This window comes from Antechinus flavipes, chromosome X, assembly GCF_016432865.1.
Source record: "Antechinus flavipes isolate AdamAnt ecotype Samford, QLD, Australia chromosome X, AdamAnt_v2, whole genome shotgun sequence".
NCBI classification, from domain to species: Eukaryota; Metazoa; Chordata; class Mammalia; order Dasyuromorphia; family Dasyuridae; genus Antechinus; species Antechinus flavipes.
Window position 1 is genome coordinate 59100476 of NC_067404.1, and position 12923 is coordinate 59113398.

Consider the following 12923-nt stretch of genomic DNA (forward strand, 5'->3'; position numbering starts at 1 on the left):
TGCTCGCTTTTAGATTAGAAGGGCAGAAGAGAAAAATGGCCGAGTGAATACCACAAGAAAGCTCCGGTGTTATGATGGGACTCGGTTCAAAGAATACGATTGAGTTTACATAAAACTTTTTGGTAGGAAAAGGTACACCTCTCAAAGGAAAGAAATCCAAGGAAATCCTCAAAATATTACTGCTTTCGTTACCCGACAAAAATGGGAATCACAGAAACGATCACTGGGTCAAAAAACTTGTTCGTTTCCTAAATACCACAATATGTAACTATACTATGGTTTGCATTTGTATTTTAACTATACTCAGTTTACCTCTCTATCCAAAGTTGTAGCCTAATGCAGTGATTCATGTTTTTCTGTACAGCTCTGAGATAATTTTCTTTTCTCCCTCTTTTCTCCCACTTACTTTCTCATTTAAATTAAAAAATACTGGGTCACAAAATGGTATCTTACCCCAATGCAGGCTGATTTCTCTGGGCTTAGCCCTGTTAGCCAAGTATGGAGACCGGCAAGGTCCAGGAGGGACAGCGGATGTGTGAATGGATAGGATATCTGAGGCCTGACAGAAGGACACAATACATTATATTTACAATGAAATGCAAGTCCAGTTTCTTTCAGGATTGTATCATTATGCAGTTTACTCTAATACTTGAATTTGAAAATATTTGCATTTTTCTCCTCACCTGGCTTTGTCCTGCGATTCCAACGCAATATACTCTCAACTTATATGAAGTTCCAGGTCTGAGATGGTCACATACATGTTCTCTCAAAGTGCCATCATATATTACATTCCATATACTTCCTAGGGGAAAGATGGAAAACATCCAATTCACTTACAAATTACTTAATAAAATTCTGGGACTCTATGATTTGTGGGTGTTATTTAGAAATGATCCCTTAGACAATGAATGGAACACATATTCCAAGTGTGTGGAACAGAATAACTCCAGAGCAGAACGGAGCTTACAATCAAAACCAGATTGTAAAGAATCCTTACCATTAGGTGCTTCAGAAAGTTCTAAAACGTACTTAGAAATTTCTGCTCCCCCATTATCTTTAGGTGGATCTGAAATGACATTTTTCATGTAAGTTATTCTTAAATAAACAGGAAAGTCTTTATCATTTCACTATATTAGTTAATGCCATACATTTTTGGTCAAATGCCAGTGTGGAATTCTGTTCAGGACCTTCACTACTTAGAAATGACTAGTGATTATCCAACACAGTATTAGGCCTTCCCTCTGCTGAGAGAGCCCAGTGGAGAGGAAGGAGCTAGGTTAGGGAGCAGAGCAACTGGGTTCAAACCCTAGAAAATGAGGAGGGGGTTGGACTAGCACAAGATCTAGAATTCTATCAGATTATCTAGAGGCACAGAGAGTTGAAGCGACTTGTCCGCAGAACCAAAGGCAGAACTCAAACTCGACTTTCTCTGACTCCGAAGCCAGCCATTCCCTACCTCTCCCCCCTCCAGAACATTTCCAATAAAATATTTAAATAACACCTTTAAGCTCTCTCAAAAGGGCGATATATGACCAGGAATACACACTGAAAATGCTGAGCTGATTTGATCCCATGTATAGAAAGAAACCAGTCTGGATGATGGCAGCCTGAGAATCGCCACTCACTAAATGTCCCTTCTTGCTCGTGCCTTTTCTACGGTCCACCATGAAGGCCAACAATTTCATGATTTGAATTAGACAACTAACTGCCACTTCTGTTGCCTCCATATAAGAGAGAATGGCAATGCCATTTAAACTGCAGGAACCATTTTACATAAGAGAAGCAAATCTAAAACAAACAATTCCACTAAGCATTTCTCAATACATTCATGTTACTGTTTAGGGAAATGAGGGTAGATTTTTAAATACAGAAATATTACCCCATGCGACTTTCACATTGTATGCTCGGATCTTCCCCTTTGTGTATGGTTTACTTGGGGGCCCTGGCTTATCAGGGTATGTGGTATATTCTACTTCTTCACTTGGGTTACTTTTTCCTTCACTGTTGTGGGCAAAGAGCTGTTTGAGTAGAGAGAATACATTGGTTGATCACTGGAAACATTCATCATATGCCTCAAATACCTGAATAGATTCTGTAAAATTTACAAAGCAGGTTACTTTGGAAAACTGGATGTAATTAGAAATGTGAATTTTCATCACTATAGAAAATAATGAAAACAACATACTTAAAATAGGAAGCACAAGAATTATTAATCATTTGAAAAGGTTTGACCTCATTAATAAAGAGATACAAATTAAAACAACTTTGGAAATACCACTTCACATCCATCAAATTGCCAGGCACAATTAAAAACAATAAAACTCAATACTGGAGGGGCTACAGAGAAATAGGAGGTCTATTAGGCCACTGCTGGCAGAATTGGGGATTAGTAGAATTTTTTGGGGAAAGTGAAATCTGGCTGTACAGAGTAAAGGTCACATAATAGTTCCCTATGGCCCAGCAATTCTACCCAGTAATTATCAAGACTCAACCTCCCCCCTTCCCCCCCCCCCAAAAAAAATGTGCCTTCATAGGTTTTTATAAAAGCAGTGCCTCCTGTGAGGCTAAAATGGGAGGCAGCTAGAATGTCTAATACTATAGTAATTGTGAAACCACTTGTGTTACTTTAAAGCAATACAATCATAACAAATCATATTCCCTTCAAGTCTGACAAATATAAAGAGCCGTGGCCAGAGCTTTATGAAATGATACAAAGCAAAACAAAACAAACAAAAAAGAACACGCAAAAGTGAGTGGGAGTCAATGGGCAAACCGATTCCTGATAAAGACATTAGAGAAAGTGACAGAAAACTTAGGACATTTTATGCATTTGTTTAAATGCAGATCTTCAGAAAAAAACCATTTAATTGGCTATTGTTGATGTTCATAATATTTTTTGGTAAACGCTTTAAAATATACTTAGGTTAAAAGGAATGATCCCAAAACACAGAAACCTACAACTGCAGACACATACCCTAAATTTATAGGAAGTGCTCCTCCGAAGATTTTTTAAAGTGCATGAGGGATCTTCTCCATTATATTTAGCCTTGAAACCATGACCCTAGAAAGGAGAAAAATGGGTACTATCAGTAACTAACCAGTTCCAGCTGATCATTAAAAATGGATTTAAAGTTCATACTAGAATGAAGGGGAGCTCCCTCGTGCTTTATGGGCAGGTGAAGAGGCTGACATCTCAGAGTTCTAGTGACTAGCTTAGGGTAGGTCCAGAGCGTCTCTCACATTTGTCAGCGTGTCAATCTTATTGAGCAAAATCATGTCATATAGAAAGGTGACTCACAGATCCTTCTTCCTCCATCTCCAGTGTGTAAGTCAAGTGAGATTCCCCAGTAGCTGCTGCAGCAGGAGGACTCCATTCTAGTGACAGAGTAGTAATTCCTGCTTGATTTAGCTGAGGGGGAGGAGGTGCTGGAGGGACACTTCCTGTTGTGTTGAAGGCAACAGTTTCACTAAATTCACTGAAAAAAGATAGATGGATGAATATAATTAGTCTTCCCCCCCCCAGTATGAACTTGAAATTTTTTTTCAAAGTAATAAAATTTACCTTATTCCCAAGTTATTTTTAGCAGCTAATCTAAATGAATATCTTGTGGAAGGGGACAGCTTGGTTAGCTTGTACTGTTTAAGATGACCAAAATAGCATTCTTTGAAGGTACCAGGCTTCCCCTAAAACACACAAACATGATAGATGAGTTGCTACGTTAAAGCATCCCGTTAAGGACAATGTTTCCCAATTTCAATTGTTCTGTGGGCTATTTACTTGAAGAAAAGTAAGAGTGAATACTGGAAGATATTGGAGAAAGAAAGGTGGGGCCTAAAGAAAAAGAAACAGAAGAGAAAGAGGTTAAGTGAGGAGGAAGAATTGGTTAAAATGTACAAGTCTTACCAAATAAGGACCTTGGGTAGTAAAAGTTTCATGGGTCAGTGAAAATTTGCCATCCATTCATAGTTGGGCAATAGTCATCCAGGTTACAAGGCAAAATACTTTATGCTACTGAAACTGGGGTGGTTTTTTTTTTTTTGAGTCAAAATAATAAAGAAACCAAAGGAAAATAGGAAATAAAAACTGTTAGGGAATGTTAACTGAAAAGTCTATTTTACCTCTATTAGTTAACATACTCTAATAATCAAATTTCCCAGCAGTGAATGATCGATTTTCTGTGCTGGTGGGGATGAGGGTGGCAGAGGGCAATGACGATGCCTAAATTTAAGTGAAGTCAAACAACCCAGCACATTGGAGTATTTGGATTTTTACGAGTGCTCGGGTATCTGTGCTGTGCTAAAATTTAGATAGTGGATCAGTCACTTGTAAGTTATCTGATGCTCTATCAGTCATAAGAATCCCAAGAGATTCTTTACCAAGGATCTCAAATCGATGATCAGAAGTCCAGTCGTGGGAATTCTTGCCAATTGTATCAAGGACTTCAGAATAGCGCTCGGTCCAAAGGATCACGCGCTCTACCAGGATTGAGGGCCAGAATTTAAACAGTACAGGCTCACTTCTCTGTTCTTGACTGGGAGCTGAAGGCATGTATCATCATCCTTTTAGTTCATATGCTGAACGCAGAACTGTTTGCTTTGACTAAACTTTAACTGCACTTGGCTACAGCTTTATTTTTCTCTGATATTCCATTGAACCTTGTAAAATTTTAGTGACATTTTATCATTTATAAAACACATGCAGGAAATGCTTACCTCATCCCATTCTAAAAGAAAGCTGATTATTTTGGAGCCATTGTCATTAGTTCCCTAAAATAATACATAAAAGTAAAATTAGAGTTATGGCTTTCTTCTTTCACTATACCAACATAGACCGTAATGAATATTTTATATACTAAACCAAAGAATCCTTCACATAGAGCTACAGGCTGTGCCGAGGAATGCCCGTCAAGCCCTTCTCTGCAGTTTACTGTCTCGGAGTGTTGAGAGGTTAAGGGACTTGCCCGGCCAGTACCTGGCTGGGATGAGACTTGAACGACCCACATTTCCCTGGCTCTGAGGCTAGCTCTCTATGCAGTAGGCCAAAAGAGATGGAATAGTTCATCTCTTTAAAGCTGTGTTCTTTTTTTTAAAAGCAAAATTCTATAAAGGTAAAATACCTTCTCTACTTTTGTTTACTGTCATTCTAATTAGAGGATCTTTCTGTCCATCACCCCAAAAGTGATGTCAAAATTACTAGTTAGGCTGAAGAAAAAGCGGCAAGCTGGTGGCCTTCCCTGATCTTCCTACTTAGTAATCACTCTCATTTTCAGTTGTCATAGAGCACATTGAGTGTTTTTTAATTCTTATTTAATGTTTTCGTATGTAAGATTATAGGTAATAGTGCCTACTGGATTGTTGGAGTTCATGGGTCGTATTTCGTATGTAAGATTATAGGTAATAGTGCCTACTGGATTGTAAAAGCCAGGAGGGGCAGGGTTATATCTCATCTAAGTTTTGCAATTCTTCTAGCACTTAGCACAATGCTCTCATTATTATTATACTTAATAAATAAATTAGGCAGATATATTAATTTATTTAAACAATTCAGTTGAGAGCAAGAAGGAAAGGTTGTTATCCCATCCTGAGGTGATGTGAACTTACGGTTTTCCTTGAATAGATTTGAAAGGGAACAAGTGTTTGTTTTATACCAGCCTGTAGTTTTTCCAATGTTAACATCTCTCAGCCCACTCACATCCATTTTAAAAAGCCCACTGCTGCTGTCTTTGAGAAGGTGAATAGGGAAAGATGGTGATATTGTTTCCCCTCCTATTTTGTTTTTCAAGAGGGAAAAATGATAGAAAAGCAAAATGCAGGGCGACAGGTGAGCGAGAAGAATAAGCAGTTCACATCCCAGCTAATGAGCCCTTAATAACTTCCTTCTTCCTCCAACATCTCTTTATTGTGTCAGCACATGGCAGCACTTAACTAAAGTCGGAGAAATGAGCCTTTGACATAGCACAGAATTTTTCAAAAAGGGTCAGTCATCCAATAAATTTAATTTTATCATCTGTTAAAGACGAAGATTAACATTTTAGCTTGAGCTACTGGTAAAACCCATGTTGTATAAAACTTGTGTAACTGAAAATAATCAAATTAGGTAGAAAGCCTTCAGTAAATTGAATTCATTGAAAGGGCTCTTGTGATTGATTAGTCTGCTGAGACAAGGCAGCTTAAACATTCCAAAGGCAAACAAGGTGGATTTGGGCTAAGAATTGGAACAATGGGATGCTTTGCCATTACTGTGGTTAGCAAGAATGCACTAGTCTTCCAGATGGTTCTGTTTGTGGATAATATTATGCTGACTGCATCAAGCTCCAGAATATTTGTAGGGTTTCCACAATGAAATCTAGTAGAGGACGGGCCTAACAATCTATAAGGGAAAAAATATTGTATGACAAATTTCTGTAGTCTAATCTGTGACAGAAAATTAGACTAACTCAGTGGAATGGGCATCCATCGGCACATTTATTTGGGATAGGCGATAAGCCGACACTGGAGCCGATTTGGGGGAGAGGAATCCAAGTAGAGAGCAACCCAAAAAGGATTGGGAAGAGATGCATGGTGGGGAGAAATAGGCCGTGGCACATTTCCAATCTGACCTATGCCCAAGAAGTTGCATGAGGGATATTAGGAGGAAAAGTGGGATCAGAAAAAGAAAAAAGCTACACACATTTCCTCATATGGCACAATATCAAAGGGCCCGAGTGCTCCACTGCTCCCCATAAAGTATAAAAAACAAAACTACCACAACTTAGAGGGGGAGGTCTGGCACACGGGATGCTCATATGTGTTATATGAGCATAGACCAAAGTCTCACAGGGATGGCTAGGTTGTGATCTGCACTGATGGAGGAGACACCCATATTACTGAATTTGGAGATGCATTGAAAGATCCACAAAGTACAATAACATGTGAATAAAGATTCAGATATTTGTACATTTCATCAAGAAACAGACATGGTTTTATACACTGGTAAGGCTTTCACTTCATGTCTTAGTTTATATAACCCATACTGGGGGATGGAAGACACAGAGAAGTGGGAAATGGTAAGGAGGAAGAGGAAAGAGAGAATGATTATAGAGACTGGAACTTCCCAGAAGAGCTAGAGAAAAGCATTTCTTTGCATATGAAGGCATATGAAAAGTGAGCTTCCATGATTGAAACTTGTACCTGGCATATATCTACCAGTATTTCTGAACCATCTTCATAACATATGTTACTCATTTTATCATAAAATAAATTAAAGTGACTTATAAATTGTGAAGATCTATAGAAATGCCATTTATTCTTACTTTTATGAAAAGGATGTTATAAAGGCTTTCTTGTGCCTCTCGCATGTCTACTTTGTCTCCATATATATATATATATACACACAAAATTCTATCGGCTACATTTAAAATACTTTTTAATTTTGAATTTAAATACCAAATAAAGTGCTATTTCCAAACACATACTATAACAAGGTTATACGTGAAATGGTTGGTCTCTATAAACCACGCACACAGACAGCTTGCTTTTCTTTTAAATATATAATAAATTCAATGTGTAACTTTCAAAGCCATCCAACTTGTCTGTGATTTTCTAAAAGTCTTCCATTCTCTTTTTTATTGCATTAAAAAATTCTTAACTGACCTAGAAAGAGGCTTCAGTAACCAGCCCCTAAATTTCAAATTCAAGCTACATTGAGGTCATTTTTAGTTCAACAAAATATTGAAACCTCTTTCATGATGCATGTATCTTACCTTCCATTGCAGAATCAGGCTGTTCTTAGTTCGGTTGACTAGCTTAGGTACAGCAGGACGGTCTGGTTCACAACTCTCTGTTGTAAAACTAATCACTTCAGAAGTAGATTCTTCTATAGAGCTGTATGTTGCTGAAACTCTGAAATATATATAAAATAAACTTTTAAAACATTTTAATTTTCATTATTGAATTTCAGACCTATCCAAATCCAGAGCTTGAAAGGAATTGTAAAAAACAAACAAAAACCAAACACTCATGTTTTCAGACAGAATTTTTAAGAATTAACTTTAGGAAGTTGGCACTAATACAGCCATCTGGTTTCACCAGATGAAAGTTCCTCCTCTTCCCCTTCATATGTCTACCCCAGATGAAACTAGTCATCATGCCATAGCATTACTTGGAGCAAGAGTATGGCTGAGCTTAGAGAAAATGTCCAGTACTCATCTATGGCGGCCAAAGAAGCAAAGTTTATCAGGCCGGGAAGGAACATATACCTACCTCACATGATAATCAGTCGCTGGCTGGAGATCAGGCAGGCTGACTGTGACTTCATCCCCACTGTGAAAATGAAAATTATTTATGAGACTGCCAATAGATTCCAAAAAGCCAAACAGCAGATCCTAACTGTTTATATTAACCTCATTCCTAGAAAGTACACCTCCCCATGATGTTATTTAGAGCAATTAACCCAAACTGTAAATTTACATGTGAAGAAAATAATTTTAGCAATAATGCAAAATACCTCATTTACATAATACAGCTTTACAAAACTAAAATTTTATACTTTTGGGTTGAAATGTGAAACCTTCTCAAAACATTACATTTATATTTACTTAGTTTATTAAAAATAACTTGGAAATGGAACTTCAAAAAATAAATATAGTTTAAAGAAGTAACACAATTCCTTGAATATAGCCCAGAATGGTTTTTCTGGGGAATAGGCTTCTCTATTACAGTCAATGCAATGGCTCTTGCAGTTGAGCCTCTTTTCCAATAGAATCAGGTGCCCAGAGGTGCCTATCATTGTGCTCTGATCCAGTCCCTGATCTTGGTGCCCACAGCCTGCTCAGCACATTGTTTTCTAGGTAGGAAGGGGAATGAGAAGATTGCTCCAATTGCTCTTGCTTCCACTGAGCTGAATTAGGAGGGCAATTAGAAGTAGTTAAATACTGCTTAAACTATAAGTCTGCTGTGGTCGTGAATCAGTATATTTGGATAAGTTTGGTTTTATAAAAAAGTATCATGGGGAAAAAAATCATGGGACTTAAAAAATATACTATATAAATGTGTAAGATTTATTTTCTAAAAATAAATCTAATTTTAAATTTTCTCACCTCCTTTCCCCTCAGAAATCTCTATTTGTGATTTTTTGAAGTTCTAAAATGTCAGCCACTAATTATAAGATAATAGACCAACTAAATGCAGAACTCTATTCAAATGTTCTTGTTCAGTCAGTTTGAGTCTCAGACTAGACGTGACAAATTTGACTCAATTTTTAGATGGCCTCATGAAATCGTTAACTGCTTTAATGGCTGTGTAAAATTTTTGTGCCCTTGGAATGAGACAAATTTCAAAAAGAACAGACTTACATGTAAATGGTTTTAAATTTTCCACTTTTACCACAGTTGGATAGTGCCACTTCAAATGTAAACGATACTGGCCGATTAGCATTTTCTTCATTCTGGGAATTTACCAGATGACTCCACGAGAGGACAGCTGATCTTGCTTGAATATTAGAAACCTAAGAGAAATCATGATAATTGGGAATGAAAATTCAGGGTTCTGTTTCTTAAATAAAAATATGAGAAACCTTTCTTCTTCAGTTTTCCTCTATTTTCCAACCTATTTCTTCAGCGCTTTGTATGTACCATCTGTGGTGCTGGGCTAAATGCTAGGGATTAAAAGAGCAGAAGAAATACAACTCCTGCCCTCAAGGACCCTCCACTGGGGAAGAGAAGAGAGAGAGGGACAATATGAAAAAAAGAAAGAAGTTCATTTAGTCCCATGTCCTCCATCTGTGAGATTATTAGAAAGTCAAAGCCCTTATCTCCAGTTGAAGCGAGCAGAGAGAGAGCCTCATACCGTATTATTCATTTTTCCTAATTGCATGGGCAGTTCCGCCGAGGGGCCGGAAGGCTGGGGATACACCCAGCAGCCCAGCCTTGTGGGGAGATGCCAGGGACTCGCACCATCTATTCCAACTGACCTGAACCCTTCCTTCAAATCCCAAGATTTCTAAACTGCCTCGACTCTAACATGCTTCCTCGAGACAACCAAGAAATCGTGTTGGCTGTACTATTTAGAAAAGTCTTGAGCATATATGAGAATATGAAATCCTCATTTGTGTTCTTCACACTGGTGTTCTTACAAAGTCTACTGTTGTATAAATTTCAAAGTTAACTTGATTAAAAAAAAAACAAACAACTGCCCACTTCCCTGTCTGGCCAGTCCTTCTTGGCCTTCTTTGCTGGCTCATCATCTACCCTCCATCACCAATTGTGGATGCTCTCTCAAGTTCTCTCCTTTCCCTCTGTACTCCTCTAGTCTCTCCCTTGAGCTTCATAACCGTATCTCCAGTTGCCCATTGGCAACTGGAAACCCCAGAGCCCTGCCTAATATGTCTGCAACCAAGCACGCTCTCTCTCTTACCTCTCTACTTCTGTCAGAGGCACTACCATGCTTCCAGTGTCTCCATCTCGGTTTTATCCCGGCCTCTCTCCTCTCCCCTAACCCACACAGTCAGTTGTCAGCTCTTGCCATTTCTATCCTCACCACATCTCTGGCAACCCCCCCCCCCTCCCAAGCTCCCCTGGCCTCCAGTCTGTCTTATCAGAACAGTCTCCTCATTGGTGCGGTCCCCCCTACACACTGTGCCCGAGGAATTTCCCTCAAGTGCACATGTGACCAGGTGAGTCCCCTGTGTGATCAGCTTCCTGTTGCCTCGAGGATAAAACGCACACTCCTTTGTTCAGCACTTAAAGTTCTCCACAAGCGGCTCCAATCTTTCTTTCCCGTCTCCTCACTGGCCCTCCTGGACTGTGTGGTCCGGCCAACCCCGGGTTCTCCCCCGTGACACGGGCCTTTGTGTAGGCTGTCCCCTCCGCCTGGGATCCCCTCCCTCCTTACCTCTGGCTCCTACAGATGCGGCTCAGTACCTTGTTCTTCCTGGAGCCTTTTCCGACTCCCTCTCCCTGCCCTGTCTCCAGCTGCTAATGCCCCATCCCTCCCAGACCAGTTTCCACTGAAGACCGTGTGGTAGAAGCTTGTTTTTTTTATTCACTTTATGCTCATTCTGAATATATATGGATTTGTTTTTAAACGTACTTGTTTGTGCTCCTATTAGAATCTAAGTTAAAGGAACAGGGACTGTTTCCTCCTTTGTATTCACATCCCCAGCATCAAGGAGAGACGACTAGAAAACTCTCCTACTATATAATTAAAGGAAGAAGCAAAATACTCTAGTCAAAAGCAAAGCATGCATCCCTGCTGACAAGAAAAGATGTTTTTTCCTAGATTAATTTGGGCACTAATTTAAAGACATTATCCATTTAATTTGGAGCATTGTACTTCATCACTTTAGATAATTTTTACCAAGGCATTAGTATGATTACTATTTAGCATTTAAATAGTGCTTTGAAAATTGTTCACAGAATACTTTAAGTGTAGTTTTTTTTTTTTTTTAAGGAAAGTAGGTCATTAGGAGTAAATTAAGGCAATTTCAAGTGATTGGTTCTAAGTTGCAATAAATATACAATGTCTGGTTCCAATATAGCCACACATTTGGGGATCTGTTAGGATTGGGGCAGCTCCTTCCCATAGGTGGAAAGTCAATCCTCTTCTAATGCATGCAACCCATAGCATAAAATATGAGGGAAAATATTTAAAATTCAATTGTCTGGTCAGGAAAACCTCAGTGTTGTTTTTTTTTTAAATCGATAATTAACATTAATTCGCAACAATTTTTGTTTTCTCACTCTTGATCCAAGTCAATTTTTTCCCCTGTCTATTCTTTGAAATGCAGAGAGGCAGTGAGATGATTAGGGGCAGAAGCTCTGTGTTATCCAGTTCTTGGTGTTAACATTTCATTTCTAATGTACAAATACCATAAACCTGCGAGGGAGATATGGCAATTTTTGACATTTGAGGAATTGAAGTTTGGGGAAGGTGCATGACTTGGGGAAGGGCCAAAGTAGAGCATCAAAGCCGGAAGCTTCTGTCCCCAAGGCAGAATTTTTTATACTATAGCAATGCTGACTCTCTATATGGTAGACGCAAAACATTTTCATTAAATAAGAAACAACTGTCCCTTTCTTTAACACATGCTGACTTTATAGCTTTATGTATTTCACTGACGAAGAAAAAGCACGATCAGATTTCATGTTTGTCACTCTGCTCCCGGAAAAAAGAAACTAATTATTTAAAAAACCAAGAAAAAGTAAGTCTGGAGAGACTGTTTAGCATTACTTACTATAGGTTTTCCCGTGCTAAAGAGGTCCTGTAATTCTTTAATTTCTTTTTGAGGTTCTAGGGGAAAAAAAAAACACAGAGAAACAGAAACAGATCATTAGAAGGAAAAAAGCAGCAGATGGTAGTGTATTACCTAATTATAACCACAAGATGGAATCAGATTCATTAGGAACTCCTCTTCACCAAAGGGCTTTTATTAATCATCTCATTGTTAGTCACACTGCTAGCCCGAAGTATAGTAGCACAAAGTTTAAGAACTAAAAACAACCCTAAAGGAATAATAGTATGGAAATCATTTTTAGTACAGAGGGACATGGTTTTCCTAATATGAGCATCTCTTCTAATTAAGTTCAGCTAAGCAAAAAACTTTACATGAAGATAAAGTGTCAAATTAAAACACGTCTGTTTCTTATTACCCTTCATTATGCCTGGTTCATTTCCAATAGTGAGTGGAGTGGGATTAGTATTGGTAGTGTACTCAACCCAGGTTCACTTTTAAGAGAGATCGTATAAAAATAAATGTAAATCAGAGGATTTGAGGTTTATGGATTGTAAACACCCCAAACAAAATCCAGAAGAAAAAAACCCTTAAGTCTCTAAAGTTCCTTTTTTAGGCTCCGTGAATGTCGCCATTCAGTTCTCCAATAGCACTTTCTTTCACATAAAACTAACCAAGCACATACCAAACCCACCATGTTGGAGATAAAAATCCT

At 38.4% G+C, this 12923-nt stretch overlaps 1 protein-coding gene across 5 annotated transcripts in view; it reads right to left on the minus strand.

The window, feature by feature from the left end:
- Positions 1–12923, minus strand: part of LOC127542403 (fibronectin type-III domain-containing protein 3A-like) — a 77747-nt gene that overhangs the window by 20188 nt on the left and 44636 nt on the right. For all 5 annotated transcript variants that reach the window (XM_051967959.1, XM_051967961.1, XM_051967960.1 and 2 more), the window contains exons 7-18: positions 12212–12267; positions 9333–9484; positions 8242–8301; positions 7743–7881; positions 4714–4767; positions 3563–3684; positions 3299–3476; positions 2975–3061; positions 1880–2018; positions 998–1066; positions 684–802; positions 454–559 (exon numbers count right to left, since the gene is read on the minus strand). In XM_051967959.1, the coding sequence (XP_051823919.1) occupies positions 454–559; positions 684–802; positions 998–1066; positions 1880–2018; positions 2975–3061; positions 3299–3476; positions 3563–3684; positions 4714–4767; positions 7743–7881; positions 8242–8301; positions 9333–9484; positions 12212–12267 (1281 nt within the window). The remainder of the gene's footprint in view (positions 1–453; positions 560–683; positions 803–997; positions 1067–1879; positions 2019–2974; positions 3062–3298; positions 3477–3562; positions 3685–4713; positions 4768–7742; positions 7882–8241; positions 8302–9332; positions 9485–12211; positions 12268–12923) is intronic.